This window comes from Ipomoea nil, unplaced genomic scaffold, assembly GCF_001879475.1.
Source record: "Ipomoea nil cultivar Tokyo-kokei standard unplaced genomic scaffold, Asagao_1.1 scaffold0542, whole genome shotgun sequence".
In the NCBI taxonomy this organism is placed as follows: Eukaryota; Viridiplantae; Streptophyta; class Magnoliopsida; order Solanales; family Convolvulaceae; genus Ipomoea; species Ipomoea nil.
In genome coordinates this window covers 610,664-631,694 of record NW_017616970.1, presented here as the reverse complement: position 1 = coordinate 631,694, position 21,031 = coordinate 610,664, and the positions used below count along the sequence as shown (strand labels likewise).

The 21,031-nt window shown below is 36.0% G+C and overlaps 1 protein-coding gene across 1 annotated transcript in view; it reads right to left on the bottom strand.

Moving 5' to 3' along the window:
• Positions 1-2,719: 2,719 nt before the first annotated feature.
• Positions 2,720-21,031, bottom strand: part of LOC109174182 — a 41,708-nt gene continuing 23,396 nt past the window's right edge. The window contains exons 2-3 of the mRNA XM_019323447.1: positions 3,627-3,929; positions 2,720-3,138 (exon numbers count right to left, since the gene is read on the bottom strand). Of these exons, the coding sequence (XP_019178992.1) occupies positions 2,720-3,138; positions 3,627-3,929 (722 nt within the window). The remainder of the gene's footprint in view (positions 3,139-3,626; positions 3,930-21,031) is intronic.

The following is a 21,031-nucleotide window of genomic DNA, read 5'->3' as shown; positions in this document are numbered from 1 at the left end:
TTAGACTTCAAACTGGCTTTGAACTTCCTCCCAATTTGAATTTCTCCTTTTTAATTGACACCCAATTGCAATTGGCTTGTAATTGGCACCCAATTTGAATTTCTCCATTGTAATTGGCACCCAGGGTGTTCTTAGACTTCAAACTGGCTTTGAACTTCCTCCCAATTTGAATTCTCCTTTGTAATTGACACCCAATTGCAATTGACTTGTAATTGGCACCCAATTGACTTTGACTTGTAATTGGCACCCAATTTGAATTTCTCCATTGTAATTGACACCCAAACTTCTCCTGGTGCTTCAATTGCTTCCCAATTTGAATTTCTTTGACTTTGATTTCGAAATTGGCTCCAAGACTTCTCCTGGTTTTGTATTTCTTTGACTTTGATTTCGAAATTGGCTCCCAGACTTCTCCTGGTTTTGAATTTCATCTCAATTCAATTTGCTTCCCAAACGTCTTCTTTTAATTGGTCCCCAATTTGAAATTGCATCCCATACTACAACTTGAATTGATTCCCATGTGAAATCAGTTTCCACTTGTAATTGACAACTTGAATTGGCTCCCAACTTGGATTGATTCCCATGTGAAATCAGTTTCCACTTGTAATTGACGCCCAAAGCCAAACTAGCGCCCAACTCCATCAGGCTTAATTCTAGCGCCCAACTCCATCAGGCTTAATTCTTGAATTGGCGCTCCCAACTTGGATTGATTCCCATGTGAAATCAGTTTCCACTTGTAATTGACGCCCAAAGCCAAACTAGCGCCCAACTCCATCAGGCTTAATTAATTTTGGCTTCTCAAATTTTACCTTGTAAAATTGTTAATAGTGAGATTCAAACATGAGCCATTTCGTATAATGTATCAGGCATCTTCCAACTCATTCCTACGGTATATTGGTTACATTTTCAATCACCTTTGATATACTCCTTTCTTTCCATAGATGCTTGATCTCCAAGTCAAATTCATGCACTCTTCCAAACTTAATTTTCTTTCACAAAAATTCTTATGGGAATTCTTTTTTAGTAGTAACGACGTGAATATCATATCATTCATCTTCTTCTTCAATTTGTCATTTTCACCAGACAAATTCTTGATTTTAGGCTTTATATCTTCTTCTTCTATTTTCATGCATATTCCTCTGTTTTTCTCTTTTGCAACTTAAATAATTTCCCGATCATGGTCTAGGACTCTGCTAGACCTATAAAATAAAATTGGGGGTTCTACAAATACATATTTGCCATATCAAAACCATTACACTTTATTCCTAACAATTTCCCCCCTTTTGATAATGCCAAAACATATACTCAGTCATTGGCTTTAAGTCTTTGAAAAATAATCATTTTGCTCCATTTTATTTGACAAAGCCAAGATGAGTTTAACAAATTGTTTTCGAGACACAATCAAAAGAAACTTGTGAATTAATTTTTAGACAAGCTCCTAAACGCATCTTGAATTATTATATTATTTTTTTATCATCATTTTTTTTTTTATTTTGATGTGCGTTTTAACATTCCTTGTCATTTTAATTCACGAAGGTCTAATTACAACAAACAAATAAAATTCTAAACTCAAAATAGACCATGGGAAATTATTATTGATATATTTCGAATATTTTAGAGAAAAACGCAACAGATGTTCGAAAATAGCGAAAATATCAGTTTAAGAGAATTTTCAGATTACCTTCTAGGTTTCTTCACACCTATGTCTTTCTTCAAGATTTCCTTGACATGTTCTCTGAGCTTGAAGAAATCATCTTTGAACTTTGCATTCTGGAATCTCTTTGTAACTTGCCCAGCCATGTAATATCCAAAAGCTTTCTTAATATTGTTGCCCAGAAAAACTCCAGCTTCCCACCATACAACACATTCTTCGAAGCTTCTTTCTTCTCCAAGATTCATGCCCATGTTTTCAGTGAAATCTCTTAGTTCATACCACATCTCCGTTCTTTTCCGTTTGCCTTCTTCTTCTTTATTTTTGTCCGAGATCCATTGGGCTTGATCGGCTGCAGGCCATTTCTTGATCATGCTTGGTAGATTTTCCTTAGTCCATATTGTTGTCTGAGTGGCGTGACCTTTAGAGCATTCAAACCAGCCACGAGTTTCAGCAACTCTCGATGTACTCGTACCAAGACTAGGACTCGCGAACTGAGCAAAACCAATCTGAGATGGTCCTTGTGAGGATTGTCCGCGGCTTCGGCCTCGACCTTGGGTCGGTGTTACTTGCTGTTGTTGGCTTCCAAGAATAAATTATTGTTGTTGCAAAGCCAAGTGTCTAAGAATTTCTTTCCCCCTTTTGGCGTTATCAACCAAAAATGCAAGGGTCTTAGAATCTCGGTCTTGGTTCGCTTTCACAGTTTCAACACCATTGTGTGTTTCAATAGAAACAACTTGTACGTTGTCCAGCTTGTTTGTTACAACTGTGAGTTCAACTTCAAGTTTGTTGATTCGGCTTTCTTGATCTTGAATCGCCTTGATTTGTCTCAAGTGACGTTCGTTGTGAATCTTTTCAGCAGTTTCACGTTCCTTCTTCATGAGTTGGATCACTTCAAGTAATCCTTTTGTCACTTCTCCTTTCAAGATTCTTTCTGCTTTGTCAATCTGAGTCTTCAAACTGTGTTGATACTCCATGAGTTCTCTCAGATTGACTCGGGTATCCGTGTGTTGTTGTTCCACCATTTGACTTTGTTCAACCAACTTTTCTCCAATGGTTTGGCAAACAACATCACCCGGATTCGGCAACTTTGGCAAATAAGGATGTAAATATGCCATCTTCTTGATCACTTGTCTGCATAATATTTTGAGGAGATCCGAATGGACTCCTTCTCGGATCAGTGAGAACGATTGTGTCTACAAGTTGCATCTCTTCTTCTTCTTCAGGTGATTCGACTTCTTGATTCAGATCACCAATCTCTTCTTCTAAAAACTCTGTTCTGGTACAGGTGTCTGTATACAAATTCTCATCTTCTAGAACAGGGTCCATGATAGGCACGGTAGACTCGGTATTGTTTACTGCCAATGCACTAGATAAATCCTCTCTGATTAGTTGTCTACTCCCAGTAGCAATTTCTACTGCAACTTCAACTGGTATATCCCTTCTTACTTCTTTTGACACTTGTCCTCTTACTTCTTCTCGTACTGACACTTCGATTTCATCAGATCCCACAATTCTTTCATTCTTTTATCCCTTTTTGTAGCCATATAATTTTTTATTCCCCCCCCCCCCCTCCCCCTTTTTTTATTCTTATATTTTTCCCTTGTTTTTTTTTTTTTTTTTTTGTGGATCTTCTTAGCTACGGAATATTTGTTCTTTTTATAAGCTTTAGGGATTTTTCATTTCTAGGAGAGAGAGATAGAGAGAACTAGAAGCAAAAACAGCCATAATTTTTATTTATCTCCTTCTTAGGGAGAGAGAGAGATATAACGTTTTTGGATCATAATCAGCAAGCAGAGAAGCCAGTGCTCATGCAGTCATTAGAATCATAACCCCCTGGTGGTGAAGGAGCGTATCCTGGTCCAGAGTCATCACTGGACTCGCTTTCCTCGAGCATTGACCCGTTTGAACTTGATGATGAGTAGGTTTGATTAAAAAACCTAGTAAAGTCCACGGGAGGACGGATGAACGGGTTAACCGGCATCTGAGGAGGGGGTGGAGGAGCAGGAACTTCTTGTGGCAGAGGTGCAAGAATTGGTAGACTTGGTGGAAACTTCGGAAGAGGCTCTGGTGGAGGTGGAGGTTTGGTAGAGCCCTTCGAAACCAGGAGGGGGTAGAACCGGTCCGAAAGTCAGTTGCTTCAAATAGTGAAGGTATTCTGAATTTCCCATATTCAGAATTTCATCGTAAAGATCAGGTTGGACAACCGGTGAGAACTTCATAAATGGAGGTTCAAACCCTTCCACCTTGTCTGGTTTGATCGTCAGTCTCCTCTTGGCATCTGCTTCATCATAAATGAAACCAGGTTCACGTGGCGGTAACTCCGGTACTGATTGAACTTGTGGCGTCTCCGGTTCGTTCCTTTTCTCTTCGGATATCAAGACCAGTGGGTTGCTCAGAGTTTCTCCTTCTCTTCTTCGTACATCCGTTCGTTGCGCCCTTAGAGGTTGTTTGAGAACTTTCTCCCAAGTTCTCTAAGTCGTCTTCCTCATCCTGTTCTCCTGTGAGTCGTTGGACACCATTTTACACCTGCAAAAAAATTTAGACAAACAAAGCTTCCACATGGTAGAGTGCCCGGCTGTCTCCCATTATATAGGGCGGTCAGAGAAGTCTATCGGTTCGCTTGCCGATGGTGAGTTAATTTTCTGGCCATCGTTTAGAATTTAAGGGATTTGACGGATAGCTGCAAGTCTTCTCATTGGTCGAGATGGCTGTAACACCCCCCAAACAAGACTTATATAAAAGCCTTAACACATGCAGATTAAGCGACAAAACTAGCACAGCGGAAGATAAAAACGAAACTGGATAAAAGAAATCCAACGGGGTGTCACGCCACGTCTACCAAACACGGTAAACGCTACGGCAAACAATCTGCAAGTGTGTACATCTATCCCAAAACATCAATGTAACTACATCGGCGCACAGGCCACAAAAGCAAGGATAAAGGTGCTAAGCTACCAGGCTCTAGACATCGAGCTCGTCTAAACATCACCTGAAAGATACAAAGATAAACATGGGATGACGCCTGGTCAGCGAATAATGCTGGTAACCCACGAATACCGTTAAGTATCATAAATAGATAGATATACGTCATAAAAACCATTTTCGAAACGGAATACATATATATAAGTCAAAACCAAGATCAATTGTCAACACAAGACTCATCACTCTCAAGGATAACATGGGAACACATCCCAAATCACAATGGTTAACCACACGCAAGGAATAAGACTCACCCAACGACAACACATGCCACAACAACACAAGCCTCCGTGACTTCTCACGTCACGAGAGAAGATCACACAACGCCGGATTTACAAGCCCTCGCAACATCACCCATCATGAGTTGGTATGCCTTCTTTATGCCATGTTCCAACCTTATGGCTACCCCCAACCTTGTACCTTCTTTTCCAACCATTACCTCCAGGACCTCTGTACTTCTTAGTCCAACCTTATTCCCCCGGGACCGTCGTCCCCCACCAACAGCCACCAACGAACACCACCACTCACGGCAACACATGCCCGGATAACACATGTTATCCCCCAATAAATGTGGACCCATCACTCAGGCCACAACTCCATAATCACGTCACAGCCACCACGAGGACCGCTACAATACCTTGGTGACTAGTGTCCCATACCACTAATCATGCAATCCAGGTAGAGCCACACATGCACCACCACTCACACGAGAGTCAAACAACGGATTACAACGAAGGTATGAAACATACTCAATCAAGGAACGGGTCACAACCCAATGACAACAACGATGAATAACACAAGTTATCATCAACCAAAGAGAAGGTACAAACCACACACATGCTAGCATTAAGACAACAAACTAGCATGCTTATCAACGGGGAAACTCAAGATAGTTCCGAGGAACACACAAGACACCTCTTGGTCCAACAAAACACAATGTTAAACACTTAGCACGATTCAAGACACCAAAGTCCTACATGGGTACCTACCGTATAGTTCTAGACGTACGAAACATGAAGAAGACACTCAAATAGTTCCACAAAAGAACAACGGGAAGCCAAAAGACCAAATACCGAGTCAAACAAATCACGGGGAACAAATCCCGAACAAACACCACTCGTGTGCCCGCGGGAACACCATCCCACAGGCTATGTACCCGCGGGTAGGCCGGCGGGAGGTGCCCCGCCCGCCATTCCGCCCGCGGGAACAACCCTGTACCACAACAAATCCCTTTGGGGATTTTCTTCTCCAAACACAAATTCAAGTCCAAAACATGCCAAATCTCACCAAACACAACAAAATGACTTGAACCATGGAAAATGCCAAGCAATGGCACAAAAGAACCATAAACACAAGCTCTAGTTATGCAATATCACAAGACAAATGCATAAACCCTCACATTTCATAGCAAAACACATGTAGAATCCAAGAAATCACATATAGGTAAGCAAAATAGGTTTTGTAGAGCATGGGTTACCTCTTGAAGACCAAAATACTTCACTTTACACCACAACAAGCTCTCCACAAGGCTTACTTTCCAAACCCACTTCAAGATTAAACCAAAAGATCATAAAGATCCTTCCTTTAAGAAAAAGACAACTAAGGTGGAACCAAAAACACAAGATGAACTTAGATCTTACCCTCCTAGATGCCCAAATAGGTGAAAGGTTGAATCTTGGAAGCAAATCTTGAAATCTTGACAAGGGTCTCAACTTGGCTTGGAGAATAAGCTACACTTCTTTTCTAGAGAGAAGGTAGAACTATTTTCTAGAAATTGTAAGGAATGAAATGAAGAAGTCTTCTAGGTTAGGTTACAATACTAACTCTTGGTGAAAAGACAAGAATACCCTTACTAACCCTTAGAAAGTGTAAGGAACAAGGGAACTCCCCTCAAAGCACAAGGTACAATGCAACTTAAAGGTTGACTAGTCAAATTCTAGTCCTTGAGTATTAAAAATCAGGATTTTAGGAATTAATTCCTCAAATAAAAATAGGATTAATTACTCAATTAATCCATGGATTGAATGTGGATTTTTGGGGTGTCACAATGGCGGTGGATGGGAAGGGATTTGATGGACAACGGTTTAGAGAGGAGAGTTTAATGAGGGGTTTGGTTTTAATTGCTATGTGGGAGACGATTGAGATTTTTAGCTGAGAGGAGGTATGGGGGTGCCGATTCGAGAGAGAGAGTGAGAATCTGTTTGGAAAGATTTTGATTTGGAGAAGATTATAGGGGGAGGTTTAGGTTGGGTGGAGGTTTAATTTGGGTAGGAGTTTATGGGTGGAGGTTTGATTCCCAATTAAACTCTGATTTTCCTCATTTTTTCTTGATTTCCTTCTCAAAAACGTGTACCACAAATATAATCACACTCAAAAATCTCGTTAGTAGCAAAAGAATCATCCATAAATAATCAATCACACATAACAATATATATAGTCATAAACACGGCAATTTCCAATCAAATTAAACACATATTGGAAATTAACAAAATTATCACACATTTTCCAATTTTTTTTAATTAGAAACAACTTCATATAATTTTACACACAAATCAGATTCTAAAATATTTTAGAAACCAGCAAAAATTCTCAACTTACAGCTTAGATTTTTAAAACATTTTATAATAAATTATATCACATAAACACATATATAATACAATAAACACATTAAATTAGATTTTTAAGCAAATTGTTCATGAAAACAAATTAATCAACTAATACAAACATGAACAAATATTCGCACATGCAATTCTACACAAATTGTCAAATAATCACAAATTGCATATTTCATCAAATTAATTTGCATGGCATATGATTTCACGTTAAATAACACATGCAAATACACAATTAAATATCTAACACATATTGCAATAACACGTTAAATAACACATGCATATTTCGAAGAAATATATGCATATAATTACGTAAAACAATTTATTTTGAGCACAAGTATCAAACTAAATTGAGAGATTAAGTCCAGTGATACTTAGCTCATTTCGATCATTCCCAACTCGTGCCTTAAGGTAGAAAATCTCGTTTCGCATAAAGGCTTCGTGAGAATATCAGCAACTTGGTTTTCCTTAGGGATATATTCAATCTTTATATTCTTCTTTTCAACGTGATCCCTTATAAAATGCTGTCGAATGTCGATATGTTTGGTTCTTGAGTGAAGCATCGGATTGTGAGTGATAGCGATTGCAATAGTATTATCACAGTAAATACTAACGTCATCACAATTAACTCCATAATCCTTCAATTGTTGCTTCATCCACAAAATTTGCGCACAGCAACTTCCTGCAGCAATATATTCGGCCTCGGCGGTACTAGTTGCGATGGAATTTTGCTTTTTGCTGAACCAAGAAACAAGCCTTCCCCCCAAGAACTGGCATGTCCCGGAAGTGCTTTTTCTGTCTATTCTGCAACCTGCAAAATCAGCATCTGAAAAACCCATTAGAGTAAAATCTGTACCTTTTGGATACCACAATCCAACATTGATTGTGCCTTTCAGATATCGTATGATCTTCTTTGTTGCGGTGAGGTGGCTTTCTTTTGGATTTGCTTGGAATCTTGCACACACTCTCACAGCATAAGAAATGTTCGGCCTGCTTGCAGTAAGATATAGAAGAGAACCAATCATTCCTCTATATTTTGTTTGATTGACATCTTTTCCATCTTCATCTTTGTCTAGCCTCAATGATGTGCTCATTGGAATTTTGATCGATGATTTCCCATCAAGGCCAAACTTCTTTATCAAGTCGCGGGTGTACTTTGCTTGACTGATGAATATTCCTTCTTTCATTTGTTTAACTTGTAAGCCCAAGATATAATTCAATTCACCCATCATGCTCATTTCAAATTTGTTCTGCATAAGCTTTGAAAATTTCTCACACAAAGAATTGTTAGTGCTTCCAAAAATAATATCATCAACATAGATTTGCACTAATAAAATATGATCACCATCTTGAATTCTAAATAAAGTTTTGTCAACAAGGCCTTTGGTGAATCCACAGCTTATCAAGAACATTGACAAAGTATCATACCAAGCTCTAGGTGCTTGTTTCAACCCATACAATGCCTTTTTAAGTTTGTAGACTTTATCACCTTCGCCTTTTACCTCAAAACCTGGGAGTTGTTCGACATAAACTTATTCTTCGAGTAGACCATTCAAGAATGCGCTTTTCACGTCCATTTGATAAACAGTGAAGTCTTTGTGTGCGGCGTAGGCTAGGAAAATTCTGATTGCTTCGAGTCGGGCTACCGGTGCAAAAGTTTCATCAAAATCTATTCCTTCTTCTTGAGATTATCCTTTTGCAACGAGCCTTGCTTTATTCCTAACAATCACGCCTTCTTCGTTTGCTTTGTTCCGGAAGACCCATTTGGTTCCTACAACATTGTGGTTCGCCGGTCTTGGAACAAGTTCCCAAACATCATTTCTTTTGAATTGATCGAGTTTTCTTGCATAGCATCTATCCAATTCTAATCATTAAGAGCTTCGTCTACTTCTTTCGGTTCAATCTGAGATAGATAACACATGAACAATGCTTCCATGATAGAGGATCTTGTTTTCACGCCTTCATGAATATTCCCAATAATTAATTCTGGAGGGTGATTTTTGAGCCATCTTAAATTTGGTTCAAATGGGTGCATGGTACTGGGTGGATCCATTTGTTGTGAACTGGCAGAGTTGGTTCGAATTTCCTCAATTAATTCACTTTGAGATTGATTACCAACTTCACTTGTAACTTGTTCACTAACTGGATCACCAACTTCAACACGTACTGCATCTCTATTCTCACGTGCGGCTTCACCTCCAAAATTATTATTAAAAGAATTTCCAACTTCTTCTGGATGAGGGATGGGATTTTCTAGAGAATTAATTTCCAACTCATTCATTCCCTACAAAACATCATCCATTCCCTCCAACTCATCCATTCCCTACAGAAATCAATATGACACTTGTTACCATTTTGTACAATTTCTTCGTCCAGTGCGTCATTTTTGATCTGTGATTTTTCATCGAACACAACGTGTATGGATTCTTCAACCACCATTGTTCTTTTATTCAAAACTCTGAATGCCTTGCTGGTAGTCGAATATCCTAGAAAAATTCCTTCATCTGCACGCTCATCAAAAGCTTTTAGATGCAATTTATCATTAATATGAATAAAACATTTGCATCCAAAAATATGAAAATAACCAATATTTGGTTTTCTCCCTTTATAAAGCTCATATGGCGTCTTCTTGTACTGCTTATGGATCATGCTTCGATTTTGTGTGTAGCAAGCAGTGTTGATAGCTTCCACCCAATATCATTTCGGGAGACCGGCTGCACTAATCATCACTCGTGCGGCTTCTTTGAGCGTCCTATTTCTTCTTTCGGCAACATCGTTTTGTTGTGGTGTTCTTGCGGCAAATAATTGATGAGAAATTCCATGCGAATTGAAAAAAGCTTGTATAACTCCATTCACGAACTCGGTTCCACGATCCGTTCGTATTTTTGATATTTGCAATTGTTGGTCCCGAAAGGGTGGCGAGAAGTCTAGAGAGGGGGTGAATAGACTTCTCTAACTTTTTCAACTTTCTTCGAAAACACACAAGGCAAATAACACTTTGGTAATTTCAACTCTAAGTAACAAGCATTAACAAGATAAACAACTTAGAGTGTGCAGCGGAATAAGTAGCGGTAAAGTGTTATGCTTATAAGTGCGGTGCTCAAAGAGATATTCTAAACATGCAACACGTTAGAAACACTTGATATGGCTCAAAGATGATGTACGTAAAATTTGGCTTGCATGCAAACGTGGGAACTATCAAACCCAGACAGATAAAGATATGCGATAAATCGTAATCGGGTTAGTTCGCAGTTAGAATAAGCATGCACAAAATATATGAGCAGTATGTAAATAGAGAGAGAGATTTATAGTGGTTCAGATGTGGTGTAATCCTCCTAGTCCACTCTTCTCCTTTCACTTCAAGAAGGAAATTCACTATTCTTCGATCACTCAGATACAATAGTGAATAAGTGTCCACCGACACTTCTCCGAGTGCTTCGCACAAAGCTACACTCCTCCAAGGTTTTTCACAAGATCCTCTTGTTACTCCGCCTTCCCGAGTACTTCGCACCAAGCTGTACTCCTACACCACGAGAACTACGCACAAAGCTACGTCCTCACAGGGTTTTCACAAGCTCCTCTTGTTACTCTGCCCTTTACACCGAGTGCTACGCACAAAGCTACACTCAACCAGGGTTTTTCACTCTCTCTAGTTACTCCGCCCTCTTTCTACACTCAGTAGAGAATATTACAAAGAAATAAAATTTCTCTCTCACTCAGACTTGAATTTTATTCTATGAAGCTCTGTTTTCCCCCTTTTCGGCTAATAAAAAAAATAGCTTGTATCTTTTTCTTGTATGTCTTAGCCGTTGTTCAAGTTGTTGAACTGCTCTATCACTTGGGGTTTTTCTTGCTGAACTGCTCTATCTCTTCGCTCTTATTGTCTTCAAGTCTGCTTGGACAATTTATAGCTAGTGAAAACTATTTGCCCGTTGATCAACTTTCGATCTCGATCGTCCATTTTGAATTGTAGTTGATCAAAAGATATTGTCAACTTGATCTGAAATATTAGGTAGATGTCATTTCTCCTTTTGTCAGATGATTTGAATAATTTGCCCGTTGCCGTGTCTTGAATTTTGTAGCCTCCAAAATTTGAATAAGTTCGGCGCGGCAAGCTTGATATTTCTTGTCCTTCATAAATGTTCTGACATGTCAAGTTGATCAAATAATTTATCTGCTGATTCTTGCTTGAGTATAAAATAATTTCTCCGCGAATCAGCCTTCTTCGAGCGTCTCTAGTTCCACCGTAAAAACTTGATGTTCAGATGAAAATATATCAGATATTTTCTCCTTCATGATCCTTGTAAAATAATATACTGGAACCTCTGTAAAAACTTCACAGTTGTCCATGGTGAGATGCTTTGTTTCGAATTTAAGCTTGGTCCACCATACTTGGTGTGTTTCTCCATACGGTGCTTGGCTTTTGTGAGACTTGTGCATTTTACTTAGTCTCCATATTCTTAGCTAGTCTCCAATCTTAGTTAGTCTCCATTTTAGCTAGTCTCCCATACGGTTTGGTATACTTTGAGCTAGTCTCCCATACGGTTTGGTATACTTTGAGCTAGTCTCCCATACGGTTTGGTATACTTGAGCTAGTCTCCCATACGGTTTGGCTAGTCTCCCATACGGTGGAGGTTAGTCTCTTATACGGTCCAAGCTAGTCTCCCAAGTAAGTTCAAAAATACTTCATTTGAGATTCAAACTTAGGATCATTTGGCATAACTCTCACGCGTTTCTTCCAACTCCTCTAGCATGGTTCTTAATAACTTATTCGCATCATAATTGTGTTAATCTATAATCCCGCTTAACAACTAAAATCAACATGTGATTTTCCAGACTTGTACATGGGTTGCATGATATGGGTGCACCATACTCCGTAGACACAAACTGACTCAAATAGAATAAAAATGGGGACTACTTGATTTTTCAAAAATACATTCGGCTCATCAAAATTTACAATTTATTCCTAACATCAATTCTTTCTCATTTTGTAGTTGCTTCAACAGCTTCAGTAGAACTTGCTCAACTTCATTTTTCTTCTTCAGAAACACGGTTCAAGTGTACCTGGAAAAATCATCAACAACAACAAGAGTATATTTCTTACCACTTACACTTATTGGATCAACCGGTCCAAATAAGTTCATGTGTAGTAAGCTTAGCGGTCTTGACGTTGACTCGTGTGTCTTTGATTTGAATGATGATTTGATTTGCTTTCCGCGTTAGCATGCATCACACACTTGGTCCTTCTTGAAGATAATATCTGGCAAGCCTTCAACTAGATTCTTCTTTGCAAGTTGATTGATAGTCTTGAAGTTTAAGTGGTTGTGCTTTCTGTGCCATTTCCAATTTGCTTCATTCGAATTTCTCGCCATTAAGCACACTGAATCTTTGCTTTTACTCCAATCAACAACATACGTGTTCTTTCGCTGTTTTCCAGAGAGTACAACTTCATTTGTGAGCTCATTTTTTATTAGGCAATTATCTTTAGAAAATTCTACAAGATAGCATTTATCACAAAATTAACTAGTGCTCAACAAATTGAATTTCAAGCCTTCAACGAATGAAACATCTTCAATTTTTAATCCATTTTTCTTGATCATGCCAACTCCTTTTGTGATTCCATAATTTTGATTTCCTCCGAATATAACTTTTGGTCCATGGATTTCTTTGAAATTCACTAGATATGATTTATTTCTAGTCATGTGGCGTGAGCAACCACTATCGATGTACCAAACATCCTGCAAAAAAGATTAATTAACTTTAGGTACCCATACTTGCTTGGGTCCTTTATTGTTAGTGATTTTAGGTAACCAAACCCACCTAGATCTTATTGAATTAAGATGAGGCGATTTGTAACCATTAGAGATTCGATAATCATAACTCACTTTTGAAAACATTTTTGGCGCCGGGTTATGAAAAACATTTTTACATTTTGGCACCTGGGAAGAGGATTGTTGCTTTGGTCTATAAAAAAATTTAATTTGTAGTATATTGATTTATTATTAATGAACACCAATTTTAGGGAAAAATTATATTATAGATTACATTTTTAATTTTAAAAAATAAAGGTGTAGGAAAATTATAATATTGATTAATATTAGGGCAAAAATGTATAACATTTTTAATTTTAAACTCTACAGGTGAAAATTCTATAAAGATAAGTTGTATGGGGAAAAAAGGTTTTAAAAATCATATCATATTGTAATTATATTAAAAGGCTGAAAATAATAACATTTTATTATTAAGAGTGGGATTTAAACCCATGCTCTTTCAGACCAGAACCGTAATCTCGCATCTTAGACCAACTCAGCCATCTAACCTCATTTCTAGTTATTCATATGAAGCTAAGAGCCAATAAAGTTAGGCCCTAACGAGAACTAAAAAACGTTGGTGTAATTGTTTGTTGAAATTAATTGTTCACATTATTTTTATTTTATTATTTTTTCTTATTTTCCCTACTTACCATCTGTTTTCCATCTATTTAAACTTCAATAACGGAATTTTCCGTTAACTATTTTATTATTCTTATGTTACTCATTGATTTTCATAAGAGAAGTCTTAGGTTCGAATCCCATCCCAATCAAAACTGACATAATTGTTAAACATATACTATGAATATGTTAGAGTGAATTAAAAAGTACAATATAAAATATAACATGAACTTTGGTCAATTAATTAGAATTACGCATTGGACATTGATGAAACGGTACACCTAATTTACAGTATATATTCAACATAGATGATAAACAATGCCTATTATCATTGTCTTTTTGGGGATGGAGAATTTGGTTCTGTTTTTTGCGGTGCACCGTGCCAAGACGCTAAAATTGCAGTGATGCAAACCAGGGGACTAGATGAAATCAAGAATTCATTTATGGCGGCTGTGGCAACCAAAGGAAGCATGAATCACCCCATTTAATAGGGTTTTGTGTTGCAAAAATTATGCTTCTGTACTATCGAGTGAGGGTCTTTTCCTCTTAAATTGCTATTGCTCCAGTTAATTTTATCAAAAATTATGCATCATAGTTATGCATTATTCAAATATTTACTTTTTTGAAAAATTTGATAATCTAAAGTTGATATACGCAAGGATACCGATAGATATTTTAATAAATTATGAAACCCTAATTTAAAATTACACATTGGGCATTGGACAATTTGCACAAGGCGCGTGTGGTAACTAGTTCTTATTAATATAGTAGATGAAAGAAATTTAATTTGTAGTATATTGATTTATTATTAATGAACACCAATTTTAGGGAAAAATTATATTATTGATTACATTTTTAATTTTAAAAAATAAGGGTGTAGGAAATTTATAATATTGATTAATATTAAGGCAAAAATGTATAACATTTTTAATTTTTAAATCTACAGGTGAAAATTCTATAAAGATAAGTTGTATGGGGAAAAAAGGTTTTAAAAATCTTATCATATTGAAATTATATTAACAGGCTAAAAATAATAAAATTTTTTTGTTGAGAGTGGGATTTGAACCCAAGCCCCTTCGGACCAAAACCTTAATCTAGCACCTTAGAAAACTCGGCCATCTCAACTCGTTGCTAGTTATTCATATGTAGCTTAGATCAAAAAACTTTAGGCCCTAACGGGAACTAAAAAACGTTGGTGTAATTGTTTGTGTAAATTAATTGTTCACATTATTTTTATTTTATTATTTTTTATTATTTTCCCTACTTACACTCTGCTTTCCATCTATTTAAACTTCAGTAACGGAATTTTCCGTAAACTATTTATTATTCTTATGTTACTCATTGATTTTCATAAGAGAAGTCTTAGGTTCGAATCCCATCCCAATCAAAACTGACATAATTGTTAAACATATACTATGAATATGTTAGAGTGAATTAAAAAGTACAATATAAAATATAACATGAACTTTGGTCAATTAATTAGAATTACGCATTGGACATTGATGAAACGGTACACCTAATTTACAGTATATATTCAACATAGATGATAAACAATGCCTATTATCATTGTCTTTTTGGGGATGGAGAATTTGGTTCTGTTTTTTGCGGTGCACCGTGCCAAGACGCTAAAATTGCAGTGATGCAAACCAGGGGACTAGATGAAATCAAGAATTCATTTATGGCAGCTGTGGCAACCAAAGGAAGCATGAATCACCCCATTTAATAGGGTTTTGTGTTGCAAAAATTATGCTTCTGTACTATCGAGTGAGGGTCTTTTCCTCTTAAATTGCTATTGCTCCAGTTAATTTTATCAAAAATTATGCATCATAGTTATGCATTATTCAAATATTTACTTTTTTGAAAAATTTGATAATCTAAAGTTGATATACGCAAGGATACCGATAGATATTTTAATAAATTATGAAACCCTAATTTAAAATTACACATTGGGCATTGGACAATTTGCACAAGGCGCGTGTGGTAACTAGTTCTTATTAATATAGTAGATGAAAGAAATTTAATTTGTAGTATATTGATTTATTATTAATGAACACCAATTTTAGGGAAAAATTATATTATTGATTACATTTTTAATTTTAAAAAATAAGGGTGTAGGAAATTAATAATATTGATTAATATTAAGGCAAAAATGTATAACATTTTTAATTTTTAAATCTACAGGTGAAAATTCTATAAAGATAAGTTGTATGGGGAAAAAAGGTTTTAAAAATCTTATCATATTGAAATTATATTAACAGGCTAAAAATAATAACATTTTTTTGTTGAGAGTGGGATTTGAACCCAAGCCCCTTCGGACCAAAACCTTAATCTAGCACCTTAGAAAACTCGGCCATCTCAACTCGTTGCTAGTTATTCATATGTAGCTTAGATCAAAAAACTTTAGGCCCTAACGGGAACTAAAAAACGTTGGTGTAATTGTTTGTGTAAATTAATTGTTCACATTATTTTTATTTTATTATTTTTTATTATTTTCCCTACTTACCCTCTGCTTTCCATCTATTTAAACTTCAGTAACGGAATTTTCCGTTAACTATTTATTATTCTTATGTTACTCATTGATTTTCATAAGAGAAGTCTTAGGTTCGAATCCCATCCCAATCAAAACTGACATAATTGTTAAACATATACTATGAATATGTTAGAGTGAATTAAAAAGTACAATATAAAATATAACATGAACTTTGGTCAATTAATTAGAATTACGCATTGGACATTGATGAAACGGTACACCTAATTTACAGTATATATTCAACATAGATGATAAACAATGCCTATTATCATTGTCTTTTTGGGGATGGAGAATTTGGTTCTGTTTTTTGCGGTGCACCGTGCCAAGATGCTAAAATTGCAGTGATGCAAACCAGGGGACTAGATGAAATCAAGAATTCATTTATGACGGCGGTGGCAACCAAAGGAAGCATGAATCACCCCATTTAATAGGGTTTTGTGTTGCAAAAATTATGCTTCTGTACTATCGAGTGAGGGTCTTTTCCTCTAAAACTGCTATTGCTCCAGTTAATTTTATCAAAAATTATGCATCATAGTTATGCATTATTCAAATATTTACTTTTTTAAAAAATTTGATAATCTAAAGTTGATATACGCAAGGATACCGATAGATATTTTAATAAATTATGAAACCCTAATTTAAAAATACACATTGGGCATTGGACAATTTGCACAAGGCGCGTGTGGTAACTAGTTCTTATTAATATAGTAGATGAAAGAAATTTAATTTGTAGTATATTGATTTATTATTAATGAACACCAATTTTTGGGAAAAATTATATTATTGATTACATTTTTAATTTTAAAAAATAAAGGTGTAGGAAATTTATAATATTGATTAATATTAGGGCAAAAATGTATAACATTTTTAATTTTAAAATCTACAGGTGAAAATTCTATAAAGATAAGTTGTATGGGAAAAAAGGTTTTAAAAATCATATCATATTGTAATTATATTAACAGGCTGAAAATAATAACATTTTTTTGTTGAGTGTGGGATATGAACCCAAGCCCTTTCGGACCAAAACCTTAATCTAGCACCTTAGACAAACTCGACCATCTCAACTCGTTGCTAGTTATTCATATGTAGCTTAGATCAAAAAACGTTAGGCCCTAACGGGAACTAAAAAACGTTGGTGTAATTGTTTGTGTAAATTAATTGTTCACATTATTTTTATTTTATTATTTTTTCTTATTTTCCCTACTTACCCACTGCTTTCCATCTATTTAAACTTCAATAACGGAATTTTCGGTTAACTATTTATTATTCTTATGTTACTCATTGATTTTCATAAGAGAAGTCTTCGGTTCGAATCCCATCCCAATCAAAACTAACTTAATTGTTAAACATATACTATGAATATGTTAGAGTGAATTAAAAAATACAATATAAAATATAACATGAACTTTGGTCAATTAATTAAAATTACGCAGTAGACATTGATGAAACGGTACACCAAATTTACTGTATATATTCAACACAGATGATAAACAATGCCTAATATCATTGTCTTTTTGGGGAAGGAGGATTTGGTTCGTTTTTTAAGGTGCACCGTGCCAAGACGCTAAAATTGCAGTGATGCACACCAGGGGACTAGATGAAATCAAGAATTCATTTATGGCGGCTGTGCCAACCAAAGGAAGCATGGATCACACCAATTAATAGGGTTTTTTGTTGCAAAAATTATGCTTCTGTACTATCGAGTGAGGGTCGTTTCCTCTAAATCTGCTATTGCACCAATTAATTTTATCAAAAATTATGCATCATAGTTATGCATTATTCAAATATTTACTTTTTTGAAAAATTTGATAATCTTAAGTTGATATACGCCAGGATACCGAAAGATATTTTATAAATTATGAAACCATAATTTAAAAATTAACATTGGGCATTGGACAATCCGCACAATGCGCGTGTGGTAACTTGTTCTTATTAATATAGTAGATGAATGAAATTTAATTTGTAGTATATTGATTTATTATTAATGAACACCAATTTTAGGGAAAAATTATATTATAGATTACATTTTTAATTTTAAAAAATAAAGGTGTAGGAAAATTATAATATTGATTAATATTAGGGCAAAAATGTATAACATTTTTAATTTTAAAATCTACTGGTGAAAATTCTATAAAGATAATTTGTATGGGGAAAAAAGGTTTTAAAAATCATATCATATTGTAATTATATTAAAAGGCTGAAAATAATAACATTTTATTATTAAGAGTGGGATTTAAACCGATGCTCTTTCAGACCAGAATCTTAATCTCGCATCTTAGACCAACTCAGCCATCTCAACTCATTTCTAGTTATTCATTTGTAGCTAAGAGCCAATAAAGTTAGGCCCTAACGAGAACTAAAAAACGTTGGTGTAATTGTTTGTTGAAATTAATTGTTCACATTATTTTTATTTTATTATTTTTTCTTATTTTCCCTACTTACCATCTGCTTTCCATCTATTTAAACTTGAGTAACAGAATTTTCCGTTAACTATTTATTATTCTTATGTTACGCATTGATTTTCATAAGAGAAGTCTTAGGTTCAAATCCCATCCCAATCAAAACTGACATAATTGTTAAACATATACTATGAATACGTTAGAGTGAATTAAAAAATATAATATAAAATATAACATGAACTTTGGTCAATAAATTAGAATTACGCATTGGACATTGATGAAACAGTACACCTAATTTACAGTATATATTCAACACAGATGATAAACAATGCCTATTATCATTGTCTTTTTGGGGAAGGAGGATTTGGTTGTGTTTTTTAAGGTGCACCGTGCCAAGACGCTAAAATTGCAGTGATGCTAACCAGGGGACTAGATGAAATCAAGAATTCATTTATGGCGGCTGTGGCAACCAAAGGAAGCATGGATCACGCAAATTAATAGGGTTTTGTGTTGCTAAAAATATGCTTCTGTACTATCGAGTGAGGGTCTTTTCTTCTAAAACTGCTATTGCACCAGTTAATTTTATCAAAAATTAGGCATCATAGTTATGCATTATTCAAATATTTACTTTTTTGAAAAATTTGATAATCTTAAGTTGATATACGCAAGGATAACGATAGATATTTTAATAAATTATGAAACCCTAATTTAAAAATACACATGTGGCATTGGACAATTCGCACAATGTGCGTGTGGTAACTTGTTCTTATTAATATAATAGATGAATGAAATTTAATTTGTAGTATATTGATTTATTATTAATGAACACCAATTTTAGGGAAAAATTATATTATAGATTACATTTTTAGTTTTAAAAAATAAAGGTGCAGGAAAATTATAATATTGATTAATATTAGGGCAAACATGTATAACATTTTTAATTTTAAAAATTATAGGTGAAGATTCTATTAAGATAAGTTGTATGGGGAAAAATGGTTTTAAAAATTATATCATTTTTATAAACAAATCATCATGGTGGACATTATTATCCAATTGTAACCGTTGTAACAGTTATTCACATTTATGTGTATTCATTATTCATTATTACCTTTATGTTGTATATAGAGATATATATTGTTGTAATGGTAAATGGTGAATGGAGATCAGTCTTCCCTCTCTAGTCTTTGTCTAATGCCCTGTCTAATTTACTTTTAACACGTTATCAGCGCTTTGCTCTGACCAAAATCCTCTTGCCTCTCTCTGGGAAAACACGCACGGCCTCCGGCGCCGGCGAGCCTCAACCCAAATCCAAAATCGCCCCAGAGAAATATTATGTGCAATTCTTTTTATAAAAAAGGAAATTTACTATATTGTAAATCTGTCCTCTATTACTCTGTATACTGCGTCTTCGTTTTCCTTCCCGCAAGGCTGCGGCGAGAGGTGGCAGATGGCGATCGTAGCGATCAGTTTTCGCAGACGACAACGGTTTTGTAGACGGCGATCGGATTCAGCAGACGCAGTCAGCTTTTTCCTCCCTGACGCCGGCAAATCGACCTTCTCTCCGCTCGAGAAGGGCGACCGGTGTGTCCATCGCGGCAGTCCGGTCTCGCCCGAGGAAGCGTCACGGCTTCTCCCCGTTCGTGGATCTCCCTTCGCGGCGATCTTGACCAGATCAAATCGTTGACCCCATCGATTGGAGAGCACCGCGTGAGGCCGGTTTCCCCGCGTGATCCTCGTTCTCTCCGCTCTAGAACCGATCGATGATCGAGAACAAGTTGGTTTTCGGGGACGAAGACTGAGGGCTGCTGGTTTTGCAGTCTGGTGACCAGATCGAGGACGATCGTTACTTCCTCTCTCCCTGCTTCCCATCGGTCACGCCCAGAAGGCGTCACGACCCATCAACCGCCGCCGGCTATTGGCCGGCGATTTGCATTCGATGTAGGCTGGAGATCCGTGGCAGACTATATACACGACCGAAAGATCTTTCTCTGGCGGTAAGATCATTGAATACACGGCGAAAAGATCAGCAAATTGGTGAACGGTATTTCTTATGAATTCTACTTATTACTTGAGTATGTGATTGTCCAGTTAAATTTGTGGCCATTGTGGGTTAAAATTATTTGCATAAATTCTGGGGCCTGATTCTGAATATTGCATAGCTTCATATTCCTTTTGCCTATTACACCTACGTACAAAGTTAATATGTTGTATGAGTGCAAAGTTAATGGTTAAATGCGGGCAAGAAAGAAATTTGGCTTTGTAGAATGAGTACTAGCTTGCAGTGCATGAATAGAAGCTCCACATAGGAAGCAATGCCTTGGAATTCTTCTGTTATTGCTGGCTATTTCAATATTGCTAGTTTTGCCGTATGTAAAATTTACAGTACAGAACATGTGATTATCTATGTCACTGAGGCCCAAGTACTCATA